This window comes from Poecilia latipinna, unplaced genomic scaffold, assembly GCF_001443285.1.
Source record: "Poecilia latipinna isolate Pla-1442-1.1 unplaced genomic scaffold, P_latipinna-1.0 Scaffold1799, whole genome shotgun sequence".
In the NCBI taxonomy this organism is placed as follows: Eukaryota; Metazoa; Chordata; class Actinopteri; order Cyprinodontiformes; family Poeciliidae; genus Poecilia; species Poecilia latipinna.
This window is the reverse complement of record NW_015114415.1, coordinates 113,198-135,953: the sequence shown is the minus strand read 5'-3', so window position 1 is coordinate 135,953 and position 22,756 is coordinate 113,198. Positions and strand designations below refer to the sequence as shown.

At 41.7% G+C, this 22,756-nt stretch overlaps 1 protein-coding gene across 3 annotated transcripts in view; it reads left to right on the top strand.

The window, feature by feature from the left end:
• The first annotated feature begins 851 nt into the window (after window positions 1–851).
• The window catches only part of akap13 (A-kinase anchoring protein 13), a 43,333-nt gene continuing 21,428 nt past the window's right edge, over window positions 852–22,756 (top strand). For 2 of the 3 annotated variants that reach the window (XM_015061313.1, XM_015061312.1), the window contains exons 1-20: window positions 852–973; window positions 1,642–1,819; window positions 2,958–3,060; window positions 4,514–4,651; window positions 6,323–6,365; window positions 6,577–6,688; window positions 10,492–10,651; window positions 12,548–12,615; window positions 12,750–12,825; window positions 14,928–15,078; window positions 15,188–15,297; window positions 16,127–16,273; window positions 16,517–16,773; window positions 16,922–17,047; window positions 17,249–17,366; window positions 19,301–19,549; window positions 19,636–19,712; window positions 21,175–21,356; window positions 22,252–22,334; window positions 22,453–22,641. In XM_015061313.1, the coding sequence (XP_014916799.1) occupies window positions 1,727–1,819; window positions 2,958–3,060; window positions 4,514–4,651; window positions 6,323–6,365; window positions 6,577–6,688; window positions 10,492–10,651; window positions 12,548–12,615; window positions 12,750–12,825; window positions 14,928–15,078; window positions 15,188–15,297; window positions 16,127–16,273; window positions 16,517–16,773; window positions 16,922–17,047; window positions 17,249–17,366; window positions 19,301–19,549; window positions 19,636–19,712; window positions 21,175–21,356; window positions 22,252–22,334; window positions 22,453–22,641 (2,482 nt within the window). In that variant the 5' untranslated portion in view covers window positions 852–973; window positions 1,642–1,726. The remainder of the gene's footprint in view (window positions 974–1,641; window positions 1,820–2,957; window positions 3,061–4,513; window positions 4,652–6,322; window positions 6,366–6,576; window positions 6,689–10,491; window positions 10,652–12,547; window positions 12,616–12,749; window positions 12,826–14,927; window positions 15,079–15,187; window positions 15,298–16,126; window positions 16,274–16,516; window positions 16,774–16,921; window positions 17,048–17,248; window positions 17,367–19,300; window positions 19,550–19,635; window positions 19,713–21,174; window positions 21,357–22,251; window positions 22,335–22,452; window positions 22,642–22,756) is intronic. The other variant, XM_015061314.1, reaches the window with a different exon arrangement.

The following is a 22,756-nucleotide window of genomic DNA, read 5'->3' as shown; positions in this document are numbered from 1 at the left end:
ATTTTGCTAATTTTTCATATAACCACTAAAACAATACTAGAAATACATTAAATGATGCTAATAAACATAGAAATTCCTTCTTAAAGTAAGAAAATAAACATTTTATTGCCCAAAATGCAATAAGATCGCATTCCGGTAGTGAACGCTTGATCATTTGTAGCAAAGGAAGCATCTGCAGCTAAAAATAATGCTTCTAACATCAACATGTGAAAAGTTCAGCCTGTTCGGCTTGACCTAACAGTGGGGATAAAAGGTGCTTAATAGATGTTTTTCTAACAGAATTCTAGCCAGATGAAGTTAAAACTATCCTGCTTCAGGAGTTCTGGGTAGAACATGTTTACATACGAAGGCTTTTTTTTAAGTCTTAAATTCCAAATGCATATATATTTTTTTAATATAAATGTGTCTTATTTACTGCTTTGAGCGTGGTGTTCTTTCAGCAAATTAGCTTTTTTTTAAAAGTCTGAACACTCCAGATAACTACTAATCAATTACTCAGTTGACGATTATTTCAATAATCGGTTATTCGCAATTAATCTGATTAATCGTTTCAACCCTAATGTGTGTGTATATGTCTTTTTGCATGCCTCCTCAAAGACGGCGCTTACAACATGCGACTTTAACATTCAGTCCAGCCAATCAGAAATAGTCTCCTCTTGTCTGATTATGCTGTAAACTCCACGTGCCATTTTTAAAATTGTTTTTGTTTTTCCACTTCCCACTTCCTCGTTGTCCCCTCCAACCTTCCAACACCCAAAAAAAAAAAACTTCTAACATCTCATCCGTTACTCTGAGTCGGCTCGGAACACACGACCGCTTTTAAATGATGCGCTTTTACAACCGACTTGATTTGCATGAGCCGTTGTTATGGGCGTGTTTTCCTTTGTGTGCAACTTCAGCTTTGTCAGTTCCTACTGCCACAGCAGAGTCTGCAGGTGTTGTTCAGGATGAAGGAACTTCTGGGTCTGTAGGGGTGAGTATCCTGAGTCAGGACGGAGGTTTTAACGTGACAGATGTAGCCGTCCGCCTCCCTGACCCCGAGGATTACCGGGGCCGGTTGCCGATGATGATTCTTTCAGTCCAGCCCTCGGTTAGTGATGCTTGAAAGTGTCGGGTCAGGTGATTTGCTGGATACCGTGGAGCCCACACTGCCACCAGAGAGGCTGGAGGAAAAGGGGAGAGAGAGAGAGATTTACTGAAGCAGACTGAGCCGCAGCTTGCTAGCATAGCTCATTCTGAAATGTAGCTGTAGTTTTCCTCCCCATAATCATTGCATTGGATTTTTTTTTCAGGGCCTCTCATTCGCAGTCATAGATCGATGTAATTGGGGTTGTAAATCACAGCTGCGGAGCCCTCCGTGCCGATGCCAATGTTGGAAGTCATTTGCAGCTGCTTCGCCTGTAAATCTGCCCCAGAGGCCGGCGATAACTCAGCTGACTAAACACTGTGCAGAACCCAGCTTTGTGTATATGTGTGTGTGTGTGTGTGTGTGTGTGTGTGTGTGTGTGTGTGAGACAACAGGTGCATGCATTCATTTCAGTGTGCTGCAGGAATTGTACATCTCCAGAAAGACCTGATGAATAGTTCGGTGAGACCTGGAGGAGTGTGTTTACATGTCGGGTTTCGTGTATTTCTGTGCAGCTACAGCTTAGAAGGGCTCAGTGGGATCCAGGAAGAGCTAAGGGGCTCCACCATCCAGGAGCCCCGCGACCTGGAGCGCTCCAGGATGCCCCGGCACAACAGCGACGACAGGGGCTCCCTGGTGTCTCTGACGGAAGAGCAGGAGGAGCGGGAGGAGGACAGCAGGCTGCAGGAACAGGTTGGTGCAGAAACACACACACATGCATACACACATGACTTGCATAATGGTGTCCAAACTGCAGCACCTGGACTGATTCTGTGTGGCCCACAACTCCCAGTTCAACTTTTTATTGAAAGAAAGTGTTAATACAAAGTTTTGGCTACTGCACAAAGCACTTCTATCCAACAGGCTTTGATGCTTTTAATGAATTTATCAAACTCTGCTACATACTTCTCAGTAAAAGTGACCTAAATCAGATTTTTTTATTACTCAAAACTGACAACAAAATGCGTCATTATGTTCTAGAGATGCAGCGATCCGATCTTTATATCTGGATCAGTCGCAATGTTGAAAACAATTCTAGATGGGGTATTGATGACACATGTCCCTTAAGGGGAGATCTATTCATCCTAATTCTATGCTCTGTGCTCTGAGTGACGCCGTTTTATTATTTATTTTACATTAAATTTAGAATTTTTAATTACACTTTCTGAACCATTTGAAAGAAGATTTGTTGCAGTTCATTTATTTCACCAAACTAACTTATTTTTTTTAGTCCATTTAAGTTTCTTTATTAATTATTCTATATTGGGTGTTCTTCTCCTAATTGTGTTATTTTTACATGTGTGACCAAACTTGTGAAGTTATCGGTGTGTTTAAGTGAGCTGTGCTGGTGGACATTTTGGATCTACACTAATTTATATCCTACTTTACTCATTTAAACTATTGCTACTTAGTTGATTATTGAGTAGGTTAGAAAAGGTAACTTTTTTTGCTTCCTTTTTAGCCTTTTCTTTTGTCTTTTGACCTGATGATTTTTACTTATGCGACAAAATGTTTGGACACTCCTGACTCAGACTTTTGTAATACAAACTTCATGAAATTCATCGGAACAGATAAAGATTTTCTAAACAAGGCGGGGAAACGTCACTTTGGGTATTAGTGAGAACTACTCATCGTCATTGTCCTCTGGTTGTTTGATTCCTCCTCACTTAGTGACTTTTAAGCAAATCATGAACATAACCACCACAAATCAAACATCGAGTTTCCCCTTTTAGTTTATTGTTCCTGTTTCCAGTTTACCTGCCTCTGTTTGCATCCTCTCTGACATTGTCGCGCCGCCGTTCTGATGGACACTTTGTATTTCACGACGCAGAAATTGCGGCGGTATCGGCCGCTGAGGAACAGCTGTCCCTCCATGACCCTTCCACTCACCAAGTCTGTTTCCATGGTCACCATCAGCCATAAAGACAGTGATGGTGAGTGTTTCTCCTCACGTTGGGTTCACACTTGAGTTATGATTTCTTTGGCCTTTCTTTAAATTTTCAGCCTCTTTTCTTTCTATAGGTTGATTTCTTTTTTCTTTGTATTTTCATCATTTAAAGACAGTGTGACACCCTGTGTCTTTAAATCACTAAGTATTTTGTTTTGAAAATCACTTCCTATATCACGGACCCTAAGACTTGCCCACATTTTCTCTGTTTAAAACTGCAAACTTTTATTTAGTAGATCAACACGAAGTAGAACACAACTGAAGTGGCAGGAGACATGATACAAGTTTAGATGTTTTACAAATAAAAGTATCTATTTGTTTGTGTTCATCAACTCTGACATGAATTTCTGCCAGTTAATATTAAATTCAGCCATCGTGGATGAAGATTGACCATAAACTGAACATTTCAAGTCCTTTCATGCATTTATAATTGAATTTAGGTCTCGACCACAGCATCATGCTGCTGCCGCCATATTTCACAGTGGATATGTTGTGTTGCATTTAGGATGTGACAGACTTTTTTTCACAGTTTGGTTGGCCTGCATTTTATTTAGATGTTAGAGTGAAGCTGACTTAATACTGGCATACAGTGGAAACACAGGATTTACATATACAGATATACACATTTTTTTCAAGCTGAACAAAGTTCAATCAGACCAAACGTCTCTGGTTTTAGGTCACTTAGACTTACCAAAATTATTTCCATTTGCTAAATGCCACACTATTAAGGGCAAAATATGTCTCAGATGTATTTATTAATGTCTTCAAAATTAGAAGTTTACATTCAGAATAAATCCCCTGAAACAACGAGGGAAAGCCCAGAAGATGATGTCATGACGTTGGAAACTTCTGATATGTTGGCTGACACATTTGCGTTAATTAGAGGCACACCTGTGGCAACATCTAAAGACATAAACCAGGCAGTAAAACTTTGGCATAAATGGGTCTTCCAAATGGACAACAACCTTAAGCTGTAAAGCCAAAGTGGCTTAAAGACGACAAAGTCAATGTTTTGGTGTGGCCATCAAACCAGTGCAAAGATACAGTTCAAAGACAACGCTACCAAATACTGAGGGAATGTGTGTAAACATTTTGCTTCTGGCATTTAGCAAGTAGAAATAGTTTTGGTATATCTGCATGACCCAAATTTTGTTGTCAGGGTTCAGTTTCAGCTGTCAAGTCCCCCAAAAAATATATAAAATTTTGTGGATGTAAGGTGAAAAAGGCGTAGGAGAAAAACCCAGGAGACGAGACACTTTACTTAGAAACGAACCAAAATTGACTTCATATCTAGTTTACCAACACTTGGGTGTATTCCTGAAATAAGAACCACCAAGAATACACCGACTTATTAGCGGTACCACAGTTACACGCTTTGAGCAAATGACGAGTGCTTGTTGTGGTTCCTCCCTCGTTGCTGCCGCCCCTGCGCCTCCCAGCGGTGGGACGCCTGAGACGCAAGAGGCGCATTTCCTTCTCTTTCAACCTGTCCCCCATCCTCACCAAATCTAAGACTCAGTTCATTTACGGGGACTCTTCGTCAAGTGACGATGAAGAGGAGGAGGCGGATGACTCGAGTGAGTACCAGACGGCAAAGGTGGCTGTAGTAGAAACTAGATTTTTTTTAAACCCACAGCAGTCGCGGTTCCCAGTAGAGCTCTAGAAACCCGCCTCCTCCTCTCTGTTCAAACGCTGGCTACACCCGAGTGTAATGAACCATGATTAAAACTGCTGTTCCCACCTGTGCAGGTGTGGGGTGAGGGAGGCTTCTCCTTTCTAAAGGAGTCATAAAACTGTCTGGCATTAAGAGAGGCTGAAAAAAACAAACAAACAAAAAAAAACAATTTTAATATAAACCTGAGTTCAGTCCTCTGGGTTTTCATCATTTTCCTGTCCAGTGTAGGATTGGCTCCTCTAAAACAATGCTGAAGGCAACATGGCAGCTGATTGAGCTGCAGCACCAACCATCAGTCAAAAGGAGAATACTAATTACTACTCATATAAATCTACTGATCGATCCTTGAAGGGAGGAGGAAGAAAAGCAAACCTGCTCCTTTGTGAACTGTGTGCTGAATTCATTATGCTGATAAATTCTGTTTGGCCGTGTTGAATTGGACCTCGGCTGCTTCTGTCACATGCAGACAGTGGCAGCATGACCTTTCCGTGAATTGGCCTTTGGTGTCGTCTTTTTTCTGAGAAAAACAAAAAAAAAAGAAACTGGAGCAATATCACGAGATAGAAGAGGAAAAGCACCGTCAGAGGTGCTGCAGGTTATCTGAGGATACATGTGGGCCTGTCTTCTTCAGACCAAACCTTCACCTCTCTCCTCTACTCTCTTTCTGTTGCTGTTTTCTGTTTCATTTTGCTTACATTGTCCTTTGTGGGTTTTCACGCACTTCACAAAACTGAGAAGAATGTTTATTTTTGAGAGAAGCTGAATGTTCCTCATTTAAAAATGACTGGAATAATTGACTTAAAGCCGTTTGCAATTGCATGGATTTCTTCATATACAGACATATATATATTGACATACATGACATACGTTGTTTTATTAAGCAGATTTATTTTTCTGAATCGTCAAATCGTGGTTAATGCAAAATAACAGCTTTTCAGATGTTAATTCTTAACATGTTTTTTTTTTTACAACATTGAATAAATGTCAAATGAAAAGTTTGTGAAATTACACCACTGCAATAAAAAGTGGACATTTTTCCAGACTGCAAGTTTTCAACAGCGGCGACAAATTTAGTAAAACTGCAGACGGCTGGAACCCTGTGTGACGATCTGAACCGTCAACAATGAATCTTCAATATTTAAAGTGTTTCAAATGCATTTTTGAAGCCGCTCCTCTCAAGCAGCCGGAGACTTTTTGGAGCCGACGGCCCTTTGGGACCGAGTGTCGCTGAACTGAAAGGCAGACTGCCTGCAGCTCTCGGCCTCGGCCTCTCCATTAGCGCGTTGCCCTCGCTCTGCAGGGGGTTCCTCAGGGCTAAGCAGCTCACTTTCAAGCATTAGAAGTAGCTCGGTCCGTGTCCCGGCCAAATCCTCGCAGCCAGGACTTGACCTGACAACCTTCAGCTCCAGTGAATATAAAATGTTTTACTAGTGAGCCAGTATACTCAACAAAAGGTCAATCCTGCTCTGTCCTGCTCACCTTTTTACCACCCGACATGACAAAAAAAATATAATAATTTCAAATAATGAATAAAAAAGTTCTGCTCCTCACTTGCTGCCTTTTCTCCTTCCAGGCTTGAGGTTGTTTTCCCACCCCTCCGGGTCGGTAGCTTACAGGTTAGTTCACACACATTATGAACAAATCCTTCTTTTGGTTTTATTTTTTAATTTTTCGTCTACACCCACGACGGCCTTTATGGTTCCCGTAAAGAGGAGTCGAGGAGAAGCGGCCGGCTGGACCTTTATGGCGTTGTAAAGACGCGTCTTGAGTGAATGTGTGAGCCGGCATGTTGCGCAGGCTGCAAAGTAACGCTGGCCTGCATTTCAGTATATCGGAGGAAGAGCCGGGGCCTTTGCGGAGCGACATGGAGGGCAGGAACACGACCAAAGTCAGCCGGACCTTCAGCTACCTCAAGAACAAGATGTACAAAAAGACGCGGGTAAGCGAAATGACTGCCTCGCCGCGTGTGGATGACCTATTTTTAGTGTGTGTGTTTGGGTAGACCGTAGCCACCTCTTCACATAAACATCCCTTTTAAGCAGAGAGCGAGGGAGCAGCAGGTTGCTTTTCAGGCTCCGCTGCGGTGCGTCCACATTCACCCAGGGATCTGCTTCCTCTTCTGAACAGCTGGTGGTTACGTGTCGCGCTTCAGGGCTTGTAACTTCCTCCTGTTCACACTTCCCCAGCAGGCGCTGCTTTTGGAGTTCACTATTCATTTTGTGGTCCCGAATATACAAGTCTCTGAATGGAGATGAGCTCTGGGTTACCTTTCTTTTGCCTTGGGGAGAAATAACTTTCCAAGGCATGATGAGTAGCATTTTAGTCACACCACAGTCATAAACTGAACTGTATTTTATTGGGATTTTATGTGATGGAAAGACACAAAGTAGGACACAACTTGTCAACTTCTGTCTCCACAGATGTAAAAAATATGTATAAAAATTCTTTGACCCCGGAGGATTGAATACATTTTCTTGACACACTTTTCAGATTTTTGTTTGTAACAAACCAAAATAACAAAAAACAAAGTTGATAACCATTCGCTTCCTCTTCACAAATATGCAGTACTTTGTTTTGGTCTATTTAGAAAACGGAAAATAATTCATTAAATCTGGAAATTGTAAACATCACAGAAAAAAAATTAAGATTTTGGGAATGTTTCTCAAACTGTGGAATGTTTTTGAGGAAATCAAATGATATTTATTGACACGTTTTAATATTTTCTAATCAGTAATCTTATTTTTTTTGTTGGGGGGGAGGGGGGATCAAATATGTTTTGATGCATTTGTCCTGCTTCTGTCATCATTTCTCACATGGCTCTCATTGAATCACATAGGAGGGATGACAAACCATGGATGACCTCATGGTGTGTCCTTGTTACACAGAATGAGAATTATCAGCAAAGCGTTCATATCCTCAACAGGAAGTGGGCTTTCCTGCCTCTTACAATGCACAAATTTGAAAATGATTCAATTATAAATAATTCTAACCCACACAATTCCTATTACCCGTATCTCGGCGGCGCTGACGTCACCCGCGGGTTCGGATGTGGCGTTCTGATGAACTCCGATCAGATTGGTTTTATTTTTTTCACAACAGGAAAACCAGAGAGTTTTTAGCAATCTCTGCCTCCGTGTTTCTGTAAAGCCGCCCGCTCCCCCATGTACCGAGACGCCGACGGGTGAACAGGAAGTAAAACAGGAAGACAAAAACTTGCTGTAATGTTTTCCAACCTCTCAATTGCATTTTGCTGTTAAAGTGACAGGACCCCAAAAGGTGCCGCCTCAGCCTGTGGTTGGGATGAAAACAAATCATCCACAAACCAAAATTGTACTTTAATTTCGTTTCAACTCGGTGCTGTTGTGACGATTATTGTGACGATTCTGCCAAACCCCGTTGAGTTGCGGTCAGTCTTTACCAGGTTTAAAACCCTTAGAGCCTCTCTCGGCTCTGCTCTTCTGCACGAACACCGAAAGTGAGAACGTCGGTGGAAGAGGATGTAGTCGCTGCAGTCTGCAACAGCGTCCGCTCCGCACTGACGGCTCGTTTTGCAGAAATAGCACCTCCTGCTGCGCGGCAGTCACTTCCTCTTTGCCCAAGTTCCTGATGGAGCCTCGGCTCTGCCGGCTGTAGACTGTGCCCCTCGGGCCGCAGACCAGGGATGTTGTACGGGAGGTTCTCGGGGAGCCGCGGCTTCTCGCTGAGAAGGAAAGGTTGCCTGGAGGTAGGCTGAGAGGACCGCTCTGCTTTTCCAGTCACATCGCAGTAAAAGAAAAAAAAAGAGAGAGAGAGAAAGCTTAGTGGTTGTCAGAAGATCATGTTTAAAGAGTTCTGTTCTGTGGCGGCTTGTCTTTTCGTCTTTATTTTCCAGTGAAGTCATAGTCTGTTAGACTTTCTTACACTAGAATGTCTCTTTGTTTTCAATCTGTGCTGTAGACGTCACAGGCTGTTATGTATCCTGAGGAGGTTTCTTGTAGCCAAAAAACTTCTCGCATTCCCTCTCTTTTTTTATTAGATTTCTCTGCTTCAGCAAATAGATTTTTTTGTGTGAATTTTCTCATCAAAAAGGGGTTTCCAAATGCTTGAAAGCTACCGTTTTTGGAAGTCATGGAAATCTGAGAGAGCGTTTTAGTTCCGATCTGACAGTTGTTGTTGCAGAAAGTGAGACTTGAAGACAGTTGTGTTGCAACGGCTCCGAAACACGCCGTGGCTCATTTAGCCTCTCTGGCATCTTTAAAAACCGAGCGAAAATTAGCCCGGCTACGTCGGAGCTCTGTGGTCCTCGCAAACCGAGAAAGAGGCCTCAGGGCTGGCCCATTAAAAACGAGCTGGAAAACTCCATTTTCCCCATTTCCTCTGGGTTTGGGTGGAGACTCTGTGATGCAAATCCAAAAGAATGAAGGCTCTGTTCTTTTCTGCATCACTTTATGGGATTGTGATTCAGTTTCGGTGTGTGTGCGCGTGTGTGTGTGAATGGGGCTGCTTGAGGATGAGCTTGTCCATCAGCGGAGGGGAGCAGCAGAAAGAGGCAACCCTGTTGTGGAGAAGGTCAGAGATGTCTGGGAGGCTACATCAAAGCTCCTCAAATCCAATGGATCCGTCTCCTCCTTGTTCACTCTTTCACTTTTTGTTATTTTTTTTGTTTTGTTTTGTTTTGGTACCATTTTGTGATCATCTCTCGGCCTGCCACCATAACAAACTTTTGCTGGACGATGAATTGTCCCAGAAGTTATTGCGATAAACCATGATATCGTTGTTTTTGAGACCATTTTCAAGTAAAATGATGGTGATGGCTTTCTCAATGATCAATACACTTTCATTTCTAATTGGCATATAAGAAGAAATTTTAAATATTCCAAATAAATAAGCAAAACAACAGAAACGACACATGCAGATAAAATTGTCCTTCAAAATAAGAGCTCGTTAAGATCAAGTCACCAGACTCGAGACGTTTTTCATTCAGTTTTTGGTAGAAAGAGATAAGAGAAGAAAAAAAACCCGATAAATCACGCAAATGGAAATGTGTGAGCTCATTTTAATTCGTCATGCGATTAATTGATTTATTGCTTATTGCGACAGACCCACTGCAGACGACACAGCCCATTGGACTTGCAGCTCTGAATGGACCACTGGACTATACAGATGTTTATTGGAATTGATTTTCCTTCCTCTTTAAAATTTTTAGCCACTTTTAGCGGTTATACCATGACAAAAGGTGAAAACGTGCGAGCTCTTTTGCAACGATATATAAATATGACTTTTCTATTATTTATCTAACCCTAAATGATGACCAAAATAAAAAATAAAAATTGTCTATAACAATAGTCATAGTTGTGTATTTACATTTCCTAGATATTAAACACTGACGTATAGAAACAATTTACAAAAAAAAGAGTTATTTTAAAAGTTCTTTAATAAGACACTTTGTTGACTACATAAAAATTGCATCACTTAATATCCATCCTCCCTCTGCCTGCCTCCCCCCCTGCTGGGAAGCACATCAGAGCAATCATGTTGCTCCGTGGGGTTTAGATTGAAATTTAACATAAGCCACCGACCAACCAGTGAAACATTTTGTCAGCGTCTGGCGCGCGAGTCCTCTCCGAGAGCAACCCAGGCTTCACTCGGAGTCTCATTCTTCCCTCAAATTTCCAATTTGCCGGTGAAAGTGTTCCCAGTTAATTGTGGAAGCGAAGTCAGAGATGAGTCACGTTAATAACTCCAGCAACTTTCCTCCCTCAGGAAAAAGACAGAGACAAAAGGGACAAAGACAAAGAAAGCAAGGAGAAGGACAAGAAGGCCGTGAACGGACACATTTTCACGCCTGTCAGCTCAAACCAGTTCCTCCAGTGCTCCCAGTGCAATAAAGCTTTTAATGGCAAAGAGGCATTCTGTTGTACATGTAAGTACCTTTTCTGTCTGTTTTGCTGATTTAATGACGTGATGTTTTTTTGTTTTTTTTTTTTTGTTTTTTTTGTGATGTCAGTCTTGTGCTGTTTATTGCTGGAAATCTTTGATCTATTCAGGAATCAGATTCTATTTTCTGAATTAACTGTTTCAACACTAAGAAGTCCCACTATTCCCAGTCCGCAACTGAATTTTGTTTCAAAAATCAGACAAAAGTTATGGACATATAGTGCTTCAGTTCAAAGTGGAAAAAGTTGGAGTGGTCTAGTCAAAGTCAAACTTGAGTGTAAGTGACATCTTGATGCACATCCATCAAGATGTCACTTACACTTTTTCAGGCATTTAATGCCTGAAAACGCTCAAATATTTCAGATTTAAAGCAGGTGTGGACAGAAAAGAGGGGTGAGAATTCCCTTGTTCATTGACTGTAGATACACAAACTCTTGATGGCAACATATGATCAGTGCAGCTCAGTTTATCATAACTGATTTTTTAAATGAAATCAGCAACTAGTTAGTTGCTGTTGCCCCCTACTTAGCTATCTGCAATGTACCATCATTAAATGTGCAGTAGAAAAAACCAGCCGAACAGTGAGCCGGTCCTCGTCATTAAATCCTGCCCACAACGCCAAACGACTGATATAACGACGCTATTGCTATCTGTGTTTGTATCACTGGGCAAAGCTATCAGCGTGAGTAACATGTTGCTCCGTTTGTCTTACGGTGGCCATTCTTAGCATCCTTCTTGCATCTCATTGTTGTGCTTTGCCAAATCGCTGCTGTAGCTGCACACTCGTCTCCTGGAGGACTACTTCATAATCGGCCCCATCAGGGTGTCGGCACAGAAAACAAAGCCATTTTTAATTTTGCTTTTCACTGGAGAACCAGAAGAGGATGTAGCTTATTGCACAAGAGGGGAGGGGGGAGGGAAAGCAAAAAAGCTCAAAAGGAGAAACGAGCTCTGCGATGGATTACAGCCATCTTCTGAATGGTCACATTCTGCCTCAGATACTCAGCTGACAAGAAACAGCCCTTTTTGTTTTGCATGCAGTCTGCTGCAGAGCCTTGTGAGGCAGATTTTTTTCAGGAGGTTTATACTCGCAGATGTCTGGCTGGTTTCCATCCAGCAGACAAATACAGTGTTTCTTTGTCTCCTGTTTTCTGGATCTGCTTAGACGTCCACATGAAAAAACAAAACAAAACAAAAAAAACACCCAATAATGTTGTAAGTTAGAAAAGGAACAATCGGAACCAGCCACTGATGGCGTCGTTGCCTTTCTTTTACATTCACGTCTTTATTATCTTCTCACCCTCAGTGAGAGCATTTGTTTACTGATGTAATCCTCAGAGCGGAAACGTTGCATGCGCCCCGCGAGGATGACGATGCTCCGGCGGGGGTGTGGGGTTAAGTTGCGCAACACCTCTGATGAAGTCTTCAGTGGAAATGCTTCGGTGTGAAAATTAGCAGGACTGGCGAACCAATCAGAACCTCGCACGAGTTCCCCAAGAACACAGGCAAAAGTGACTGAACTGGTTCAGGTTACGCTGGCAGGGCTTATTTTAGCAGCCATGAATTATGACTTTTGTGACTAAATGATGGATATGGGAATGTTTACATAATTGAGATTTTCCCATGCAGTGCAGTATACATGTGTGTGCGTCAAAGCCCATCCTTTTTTTTTTCTTTCTTTTTCCAAGAGCAGTATTGCCCCTCAGTTGCATCACACACACCGCTCCAGTCTGGCTTTCATTAGCGGGCTGGTGGAGTTTCCTGGCTGACTGTGAACACCAGTCAGAATTTCTTGCTCCCATTTCCCCCCCGCCCCCTCTTCCCTACACACACATGCACACACACACAATCACCAAGCTCACTATGTTGCTTTTCTTTCCAGACTGTAATGCATCCGTCCACAAGGGCTGCAGGGACAGCATGCCTGTTTGTGCCAACGTGAAGATGAAGGTAAAACTTTTTTTTCCCCTGCCGGTTCTCCTCCACTGACCCTGTAGCATTGTGTTGTCCTGCAGCCAAAATCGATTTTTTTTCTTCTTTTTCCCTTTCGTTTCCATGCTTTTATCCCCCGTTTCTCTGTTTAGTTGCCCAAACAGCAGTTTACAGTGCCAGATTCCAGCGCACCATGCTCTGTTCCTGGCGTCACAATGAGGAACAAAGGTGAGTGTCAAACTAAACTGGACTTGAATGAATAATCATCGCCGTCAGTTATGGGTTTTTTTTTTTTTTTTTTTTTTTTTTTTTTTTTTGCACAGTGCAAAGTTGGCGGAGAATCCTATACGTTTCCAATAAAGGGAAATAACGTAATAGCAGAAGTGAGCTTTAGCACTTTCGTTTAGCTGTTTTGTCTGCACTGCGCTTCGGATGCTTCTGATAGACTTCCACAAAAGCAGGATATGAGCTTTGCACACATTTCTGGGAAATTTTTTCTTCAGATTTTTCTTTCGCATTCATTTTTGCTATATTGAATGTATGTTTTCTTATGCATCAGCATTATGAATGGGCACCATGGATATAAAACTCCCACCTGGTAAATAATAGTAAATATCAAAGTATTTGTGCAAAAATGTAAAACAAAATCTAATCCGATATTTCTTCTGTGCATTATTAATTCAACAATTATGCACCCACTGTTAGAAAACAACCATGTTATAATTTAATGTTTTTTTGTTTTGTTTTTATTGATTATTATTATCATGTCTTTTTATGACTTGAAATATTTCCAAATAGGTGAATTTGGCTTTCTTTTAAGTGAGACAAAGGTTTGCTGTTGGACTTTGTTGTGTTGCATTGAGGTTGAAAACGCAGAGATGAGCCACGGTGACCTGCAGATCAGCTGAGGCTTCTGAGCTTCAGCTCATAATATTCTGTCCATATTTTATGACACCAAAAGTCTGAATTAGTCGTCAACATTTTGTCACATTACAACCTAAAACTTCTCTGTTTTTTTTTTTTGGGTGTGGGGGGTTTCTGTCAGTACAAAGTAGTGCAGATTCGTGAAGTAGAAGGAAAATAATTGCTTTTAAAATATTCTCGTGCAGAAAAAGAAAGTCAGAAAAGTTTATTGTTTGTTCTGATACAACAAGTCAATACCAGTAGGACCACCACCTGATGTCTTTTTCAGACATGTTTATGTCTCCTTTGCTCATCTTGGCTGAAATTTGTGTCAGTTCTTTGCAAAATTGCTAAATCTGAGACAAACTTGATGATATACAGTTTTACGCAATATATTAGAATAAACTTCAAAAGAGGCTCATTCAACAGATTGAAAGTACCTTTTGAAAATAACATTTCAAACGCATTCTTCATTAGGTCTACATTTCTGTATGGAAATGGATTTATTTTTGTTGGTCTGATTTAACTTTCAGACAATTATGATGCGTAACCATGGCAGCCAAGTATTGTTTTCCCAACTGAGATCAGCTGATTAGCATCTAAGAAGCTCACATAATACCTGAACTTTGACCCTAAATCCCTGAGCAGTTGAAAAGGGAGGCTTCATGGATGCAGAGAGAGAAGGGAGTTCAAACCATCTCTGTCCCACACCGCAAATAAAAGTCTTTAGTCAGAGGCTTCCTCAGAATCGCTGCAAGACTGACCGCTACCAGAGATCCTTCCTGCCCGCAGCATCACCATCCACAGCGACTCTCTGTAGATTCTCGGATGACACAAGTTACGACGACGTTTAATTTCCCTTTGGGATGTTTTAAAATCAGACGAATTGAATATCAAGTGTTTCACTTAGGCACAAAATTACTGAAATAAATGGACGTTTCACGAGTATTCTAATTAATTTGTTACGACTGAATATTTTTTGTGCTGAATTGCTGCTTAAGAATAAGAACATGCTTGACCTGTCAGCTTTTAAACAAGGCAGTTTGTTTAAAGATGGACTATGTTGACTCATTAGACGGCAAAGTGATATTTTACAGGAGTGTGTTTACTTCCTTTGTAAACAGCATTGGCTGAGTCACCGCCCACGCTTCTTGAACCTCTTAACCGAGAAAGTTGAGATTTTTGTGTGTGTGTGTTGGTTGCCTCTTTTTCTAACAGCTGTGCGCTGCAACGTTGCAGCAGTAGGAAGTGTGCTTTCTGCATGCGCGTTATAAAAACAAAGCGTCGCTGATCAAAGATGCAGTAAGATGTGAACGATGAGTTTTAGCCCGATTTTATAAAACCGCTTCAGGTAAAGGATTAGACGTGTTAGACTCTGTTTCAGTTTTTTCGGGGTCTGACTGTGATTGTGACGGTTTGTCCTCCAGCTGGTGGGACGAGGGACCGTCCCAGGTCAGCCATCTTGAGCCCCGAAGACAATCTTCCCCTGATGATGCCAGGATCACGGAGACACACCAGCATCATGACGTTCCCTGGAAACAATCTGTCAAAGAGCCTCTCGATTAGCAACATCGCAGGGTGAGCCGCTGTCCGTCGTCTGAAGGAAATGTTCACATTTAGGCAGAATGATGACGCAGATCTACTTTTTGTTTTGTTTTTTCTAACCTTTGATCATTTCCCCTTTCAGCCCATTTGATGACATACCCATCAAAGGCCTGCGCTACCTTTCTCAGTCCACAGACTCACTCAACAGAACCAACCAGGTCACAGAATCCATGGAGTCGCTCACTGATGAAGGTCAACACACACACATGCACACACACACACCCTTTTTTCTCCCTTTCCAGTCTTTCCGAAATAAACAAGCACAATTAAGCCCAAAATTTTGACATAAACCAGATTCAGGCGAGGGGTGCTGAATGTTTGAACTGTACTTCAAATTACCATATTTTCCGGACTATGAAGTCACACTTTTTTTCATAGTTTGTCTAGTCTTGCATCTCGTAGTCAGAAGCGACTTACATACTTTTTTTTTTTTTTTTGTCTTTATGTCACTTTTTTTCACTAAAGCAACTTATCTGCTTTAGTGAAAAAAAACAGATATGTGGACTATATTTTGTCCCACTTAATCCGGCTTAAAACAACACAGTTAACTGTTAACAAGACAACATGTCACATTTATTTACGTTGTAGAGATCAGCAGGAAGTTTTTCTTAGGGTTCTTACCCTAACTTTTTCCCATTTATCTTTGGCACACGTTAACCACCACCTGAATTAAGTACCAAGGTTCAGGGTGGGGGTAAGACTAGGGGTTCCCCTTTTCTTTGCTCTGAACGTCCTGAAGCTCTTTAGTTTGGATAATATCTGAAGAATTGAGACCATCACTGTGTTTTTTTATAACATACTTCTAGTATATTGGCATTTTATCAGGAGGCAGTGTTAGAATTTGTCACATAAAATACAGTAATGTTAATGTTTTTTTCTTTTTGTTTTTGTTTTACATCGACTTAAATGGAAGGAAAATCCTCATTATTACGTGTGAATAACTTAAACTTTAGTCTTGTTCGCGATCAGTAGAAGAAGTGAAGGGGGAATGTTGTGAATGGAAGCTGTGCTCCTCGTTCAGGGACAGAGATGATGGACGCGCAGCTCCTGGGGGAGTTTGAGGCGAACGCCAAAGAGTTTGAAGCAGACTCATGGAGTCTGTGCGTGGAGCAGCAGTACCTGCAGCAGCAGAACAAAGAGCTGGTCAAGAGACAAGACGTCATCTACGGTACGACTAAACACATTAGGGGTTCCTCTGGGATTTTTTAAACGGTGCTGTTGGACTGTCCGTGACATGACTGTCATTCCAAACTGAATGTTTTTTGAAAAGCATTTTATTCACCATATTCACGCTGTACAATTGAAATTACAACTCTGTTGTAGTAATCTAGCGGTACAGTTTGCAGTTTGCATACGCCTGTAGGTCTGCGGAGGCTCCTTCATTAAGAATGTCTCATTTTACTTTGCACAGAGCTGATGCAGACCGAGATGCATCACATCCGGACATTGCGCATCATGTCAGAGGTGTACAGCAAAGGCCTGCAGAAGGAGGTGCCGCTGGACCAGCACACTGTGGAGAAGATGTTTCCGGCACTGGACGACCTCCTGGACCTCCACTCACAGCTCCTCCAGCGCCTCCTGGACCGAAAGAGGGAGAGCCAGCTGGAGGGGGGAGGTTCGGAGGGCGGCTTCGTCATCAGCAGGATAGGAGACATTCTGGTCAGCCAGGTCAGAGCAGCCACGGTTTACACCTCATTTTGCTCTGACTTGAATGAAAGTTTAAAGCTTCAATTCCTTTTTTTTTTTTTTCATTATTATTTTTCCATGTCACTGTGAGTTTTGCATATTCAATTTTTCATCCCCTCTCTGCTCTTAGTTCTCGGAATCCAACGGCGAAAGTATGAAGAGGGTTTACGGGAAATTCTGCAGCCGCCACAACGAAGCCGTCAACGTCTACAAGGACCTCATGAACAAGAACAAAAACTTTAAAACCTTCATCAAAGTGAGAATGAGAGTTTTCTTCACACGCTTTACACAGCAGTTGTTTCTCGTCATGTCTTCAGGCTGACGATACGTTTCATTTGAACCTCTCTGCTAATCTGCAGCCTCTCTCTCTCCATCTCTGTTGTTTTTGTGAAGCCCTGTCACTAGTTGTGTGGACACGCTTCTCTAAAAGCACCTCTTGTTCTTTGTTTTCTCCCAGAAAAAGAGAAGTAGCAACACTGTGCGGAGGCTTGATATCCCAGAATGCATCCTGCTGGTGACCCAGCGGATCACTAAGTACCCTGTGCTGATCCAGAGAATGCTGTCACACACTAAAGGTGGGTCACATGTCAGCCTCGTTTAACCTTGGTTACGTTATTTCTTACTGGTGTGTGAAACAGGAGGAGGATCTAAAGTCACTGATTTAAATATAGAGATGCACTGATCAACAATCCTCCTGAGAGATTCAGATCAAAACACTTAAAGGATTTTAAAACAGATTCAAAAGAGAAAATGTTTAATTTGTCAAAGCGTAAGCATTGCTAATTTTCGTCAATTTTTTATGCGTTAGCATAGACGCTGTTGGTTGACGGCACAAAGATGGCTACAGTTTTAATGCATGTAATGAAATGGACATCAACACTTTCAGTATTTAATTTGCCAACCACTGATCAGAACTGAAAAATTGAAATGTGAAACAAGTAAAATGTCAAAGAAAAAAAAATAAATTAAGAAGAAAATGACAAAAATAAAACCAAAACTTTTATCTCCAGTTTTAAAAATGAGTAGGAAGAAGACAAAGCTTACTAAATAGCCTCATCCAAATAGATACATATTTTCACATTTAATTGATTAATTGATCGATGGATCTCGCATATGTTTTGCTTTTGTCATGACGTGGATTTTTCTTTAATTATGTTTTTTTTAAGTTGTGATCATGATCAATGGTGCTGCCATCACTGTTTCCATCATGCATTTTGTTATGAGCAAGTGAATTGCTCATAACAAAATGAGCAACTCATTTTGATATGATGGATGAGAAACGATGCTGGTTACAGGAAGGTTGAATAATAGGTCGATACGACGTGTCAAAGCAGGTATGCTAAATATTTGTGATGAAGTTTCTTTTAGGCACATTAATATAGATATTTAATCTCCACACAAGCTTCGCCTGAATTGTCATAAATGTTATTGTTAGAAACTTTGTACCATTCCTGTATTTTTACTGTACACCAGTATGTCACCTGGTTTAGGGAACGAACAGAAAGGTGCTTTTTTATTTTTTTTTATTTTGTAAATATGATTTATGTGAGCCCATTTATTCTGCAAGGGGGAAAAAGGCAGTAGTTGTTTGTTCGCCGTTTTTCGAGTGGTGGATCAAGCAGAACTCTGAAGAGCCGAAACATTTCACACCGTATTTCTATCTGATTTAAACGAGTTCTCGTCGGCCGGCCTCCTACTGTGTACATTCCCTCTAATCCTTCCCTGGAGCCTCTTTACGCTTCCATGTGGGATGGTGGAGCTCCGACTTAATCCCCAAGGTGATTTAAGCAGACTCCGTTTTTTTTTTTTTTTTTTTTTTGACAACTCTTGTATATATTGAAAAGAAGCAGCAGAGTATCCTCAAAGATTATTTTTCTTTTCCCTTTGCTTCCCTCTACAAGTACACAAAAAAAAAAGCAGGAGCAAAATCTGCTAAATATAGGTCAAGTTGTTACTTAATGTGTCCAAAGCTATGAGCTCAAAGGAGGGCGCGTGATGTTGCAAATATCGACTTTGGATTTTTATTTTTATTTATTTATTTTGACTTCTCATTATGCAGAAATATAACAACTTCACAAACTGTAAGGTGAAAGTGCAGATAACACCAGGCACTTTCAAAAGTATTTATACCAGTTTAACGTGTTTATATTGTTTTCAAATTGAAACGAATTATGTTGGGATTTTCAGTAGCACTTAATATGAAGGGGTGAGCAAAAGACTGACATGACGCTGTCGTAAACACAACACTGTTATAAACATGAATCAGTCTTTAATGTTTATGACTGCTTTCATGAAGTGACATTCGGTCAATAAATGACACTTTTAATGAATGCAAAGACGCATCAAAGTGTCATTATTACAGAATAATGTGCTAAATTGAACGGACTTTTAATGCAACTTTGCATTAATCCGTAAATAATGACACTTTTAGTCATCAAAGATGCATCACTGTAAATTCCACTAAAAGCTGAAGTGAGGTCTGAACACGTTGGCCGCCTCCCCTCCGCAGACATGGACGAGGACTACGTCGACCTGAGCGAGGCCATCCGGTTGGTGAAGGAGGTGATCGCCGCCGTGGACAGCAAAGTGAACGAGCACGAAAAGAAGCGGCGCCTGAAGGAGTTCCACAGCCGCATGGACAGCAAGTCCATGATGTTTCTGAAAAGCGGCCAGTTCTTCGCCAGGGAGGATCTGCTGAGGCGGAAGCTGATCCACGACGGAGCGCTGCAGCTGAAGAACACACAGGGAAGACTAAAAGGTGAGCATTCAGACAGTCATGTACTTTTTTTTTTTTTTGTCATCACCAACAAGACGTGATCGGTTTATGTCCTGTTGGTCTTCCAGACGTTCAAGCTCTCCTGCTATCGGACGTTTTGGTCTTCCTTCAAGAGAAGGACCAGAAATACGTCTTTGCCATGATGGTAGGTTCTTACTTGCATCTTTTTTTTCTTCTTCTCTCTCTCCCCTCCTCTCCCCGCTCTCCCTCCAGTAATAAACATCAGATCCTGTGTTCTTGCTGTTAGCAGTAGCTGCCCCCGTTTTTTGCGAGTAAAGGAGCGTCCGCCTCCCACTCGCACGCTAGCTTGAACCTCATAAAGCCGATGCGGCTCCGGGCTCCTGACCCAGCTGCGATAAATCATCCGGGGTTTTCAGCTGGGGCTCGTCCCGTGTTTACAGGACTCCCAGCTTCGTGCCGTGGCACATGCTTTTCTGTCGCACATTAGAGGGATGAAAACAGAGACGGAGCCTGCAGCTGGATAATCGCATCCATCAGTAAAGCTAGAGAGAGCTGGGGTCGGGTTGGGGGGGTGATGATGGCGCTGAGAGGAAAACATCCTGAATGAGTAGCAGGTAGTAGAGCAGGGTTTCAGGTACAGACTGAAGAATGAGGAGCTGTTTTAAAAAGTTGATAAGAATCAAAGAGTGAAGGTAATGAATCCTGGAGGTCTTCCCACAAAAAGGTTTTACGTGATTCTGCAAACAGAGGAATATTCTCTGAGGTTTTAGACTTCGAAGCATCGAGTACTAACTCGATCATCTGTGTTTGAACAGTGCATTTTTTTATCTACTAAACAACCAACTTGTAAAGTTAGCAGTGGTAAATCGCAGCTTTTAGATTTTTTTACAATGCACTAGAGCTTAAACAATGAATCAGATTAATTGTGATGAATCAATTACTCAAATAATCGTCAACTAATTTAGTAATCAATTAAGCATTAGAATGAACACTCAACATCATTAACTCTATGTGTCTATCTGATCTATCTATGTATATATCTACGGACAGCTCTGGAAACAATGAAGAGCCCACTGCACTGAACCCACTGAAAACCTCGTTATTCCACCAAATATTGATTTCTGAGTTAAAACATTAGTATTGTTATTTCTAACTTTTTCTTTGCATTACTTGAGGTCTGAAAGCGCTGCATCTTTTTCGCTATTTTGACCATTTCTCATTTTCTGCAAATAAATACAGAATTTTCGCTTGGAATTTTGGAGACATGTTGTCAGTAGTTCTTAGAATAAAAAGAACAATGTTCATTTTCCTCAAACAAGAACTGATCATTTATATATACGTGTCTATATATATATATATATATATATATATATATATATATACACACACACACACACACTCTTGACCTTTGTCCTTCCTCTTTGCTTCACTTGTTTTTCCTTTACAAATAATTAACCCCCTCCCCTATTGTCTTCCCTTGGTGTTTTTCCCATCCTCTCTCCCTTGACCCTCCCACTCCCTCCTTTCTTTCTTTCCTTTTTTTTCCCCACTCTCCTCCCACGCTGGCTTCATCAAACCCTCCCTGTTTTTTTTTGTTTGTTTTTTTTTCCTTTTCTCTTTTTCTCATCCCCCTTGTCTCCCTAAAGGACCAGCGCTCCACGGTCATCTCCCTCCAGAAGCTGATCGTCCGGGAAGTCGCCAACAAGGAGCGCGGCCTCTTCCTCATCACGGCGGGCACCGAGAAGCCGGAGATGATGGAGGTGCTGGCCAGCTCCAAGGAGGAGCGCAACACCTGGATGCAGCTCATCCAGACCGCCATGCAGTCCATGTGAGTGGGATTCATTTAGATTTCTGCTGTGGCTTGTTTTTATTTATTTATTTATTTATTTATTTATTGTATCCCACCATCCAACTTCTATTTAAAGCTTATTTTTCTCTTCTCAAAACATATCTTAATCTTCTCTTTATACTTCTACTTGTAACTCTGCTGTGAACAAGCTCAGGTTTGCCCTCTGCTCTGCGGTATAAAGCCAGGGTGAGACTTTTTTCCAGTTTTTTTTTTTTTGTGTGCTTTTTTTCATGATAATGCACGCAAAGTTGGGACAAAGCACTGTGCTGCCAGGAGGATTAGCTGCTCTCTACCTGGGGATGGGATGTACTCCGGGTCCATCTAATGCTGGATTGGCTGCGAGGGCAAGCTCTCTTATAAGCAGAGGATTATTCGAATGCAGCCAGTGGTTGGGGGGCTGGGGGGCGAAGGGACGAGGGGAGAAGAAGGAAGAGATTTAGCACTCCGTCTCACTCCCCTCCCGGTCCCGACTTCTGTCGGAATACAAAGCTGAAATCAAGCCATTGGCAGGAGATGAGAACAAAACTCGATGAGCGCGCCCGTCTTCTCTCCGAGTTATGCATATGAATGGGCTCTCCACGAGATAAGGCTGGAGCTTTTTTTTTTTTTTTTTTTGTAAATCCTCCGTGGGAGGAAAAGAAGTTTGGAAAATGTCGTAAATGAGAGGAAGTTATTAAGTAATTTCTCAGAGGTGAAGTCGGCGGGTTTTACTTCTGTTTTTAACGGGTGTTTGTGTCGTTTAACAGGGAGTTTGCTTATATTTGATTGTCTTACCTGAAATTTCACCTTCACATTAAATAAATAATAATTAAACAAGTGACCTTTTTCGGATTTTAATCTTTTTTTTTTTTTTTTACTTTCCGTGTCCACACAGGGAGAAAGACGAGGACGAGGGGATCCCCAGTGAGACGGAAGACGACAAAAGACAATTAGAGAGCAAAGCCAAAGAGATGAGAGGTGAGGAGAGACACATCAGATGTTCTTCCTTTGTGAAAGGAAAAATGCTTTATTTCTTTTTTTTCTTTCCTCCCCCACTTCCACCTTCAAACACTCTTTGTCTGTTTCCGCCGGGCAGATATGTTGAAGCAGAAAGATACGGAGATTATGTCTCTGCTGGAGGAGAAGGTGCGGCTCTTCAGGGAGATGTGGGAGGGCTTGAGCCCAGGCGAGGAGGCCTGCAGGCAGGTCGAGCCTTTCTTCCGGTCAGCCTGCAGCCAGGAGCCGCCTCAGGGGGCGTCCATCATGAAAGACGCCCTGCAGGAAGGTGAGGCGGAGAGGAAGTAAAGATTGGAGGTTTTTTTTTTTTTTTTTTTTTAAAAATGCATCTTTCATTTGATGTTTTGGGTTTTGAAGCCGGGCAGAGGGGAATGCCGCGCAAG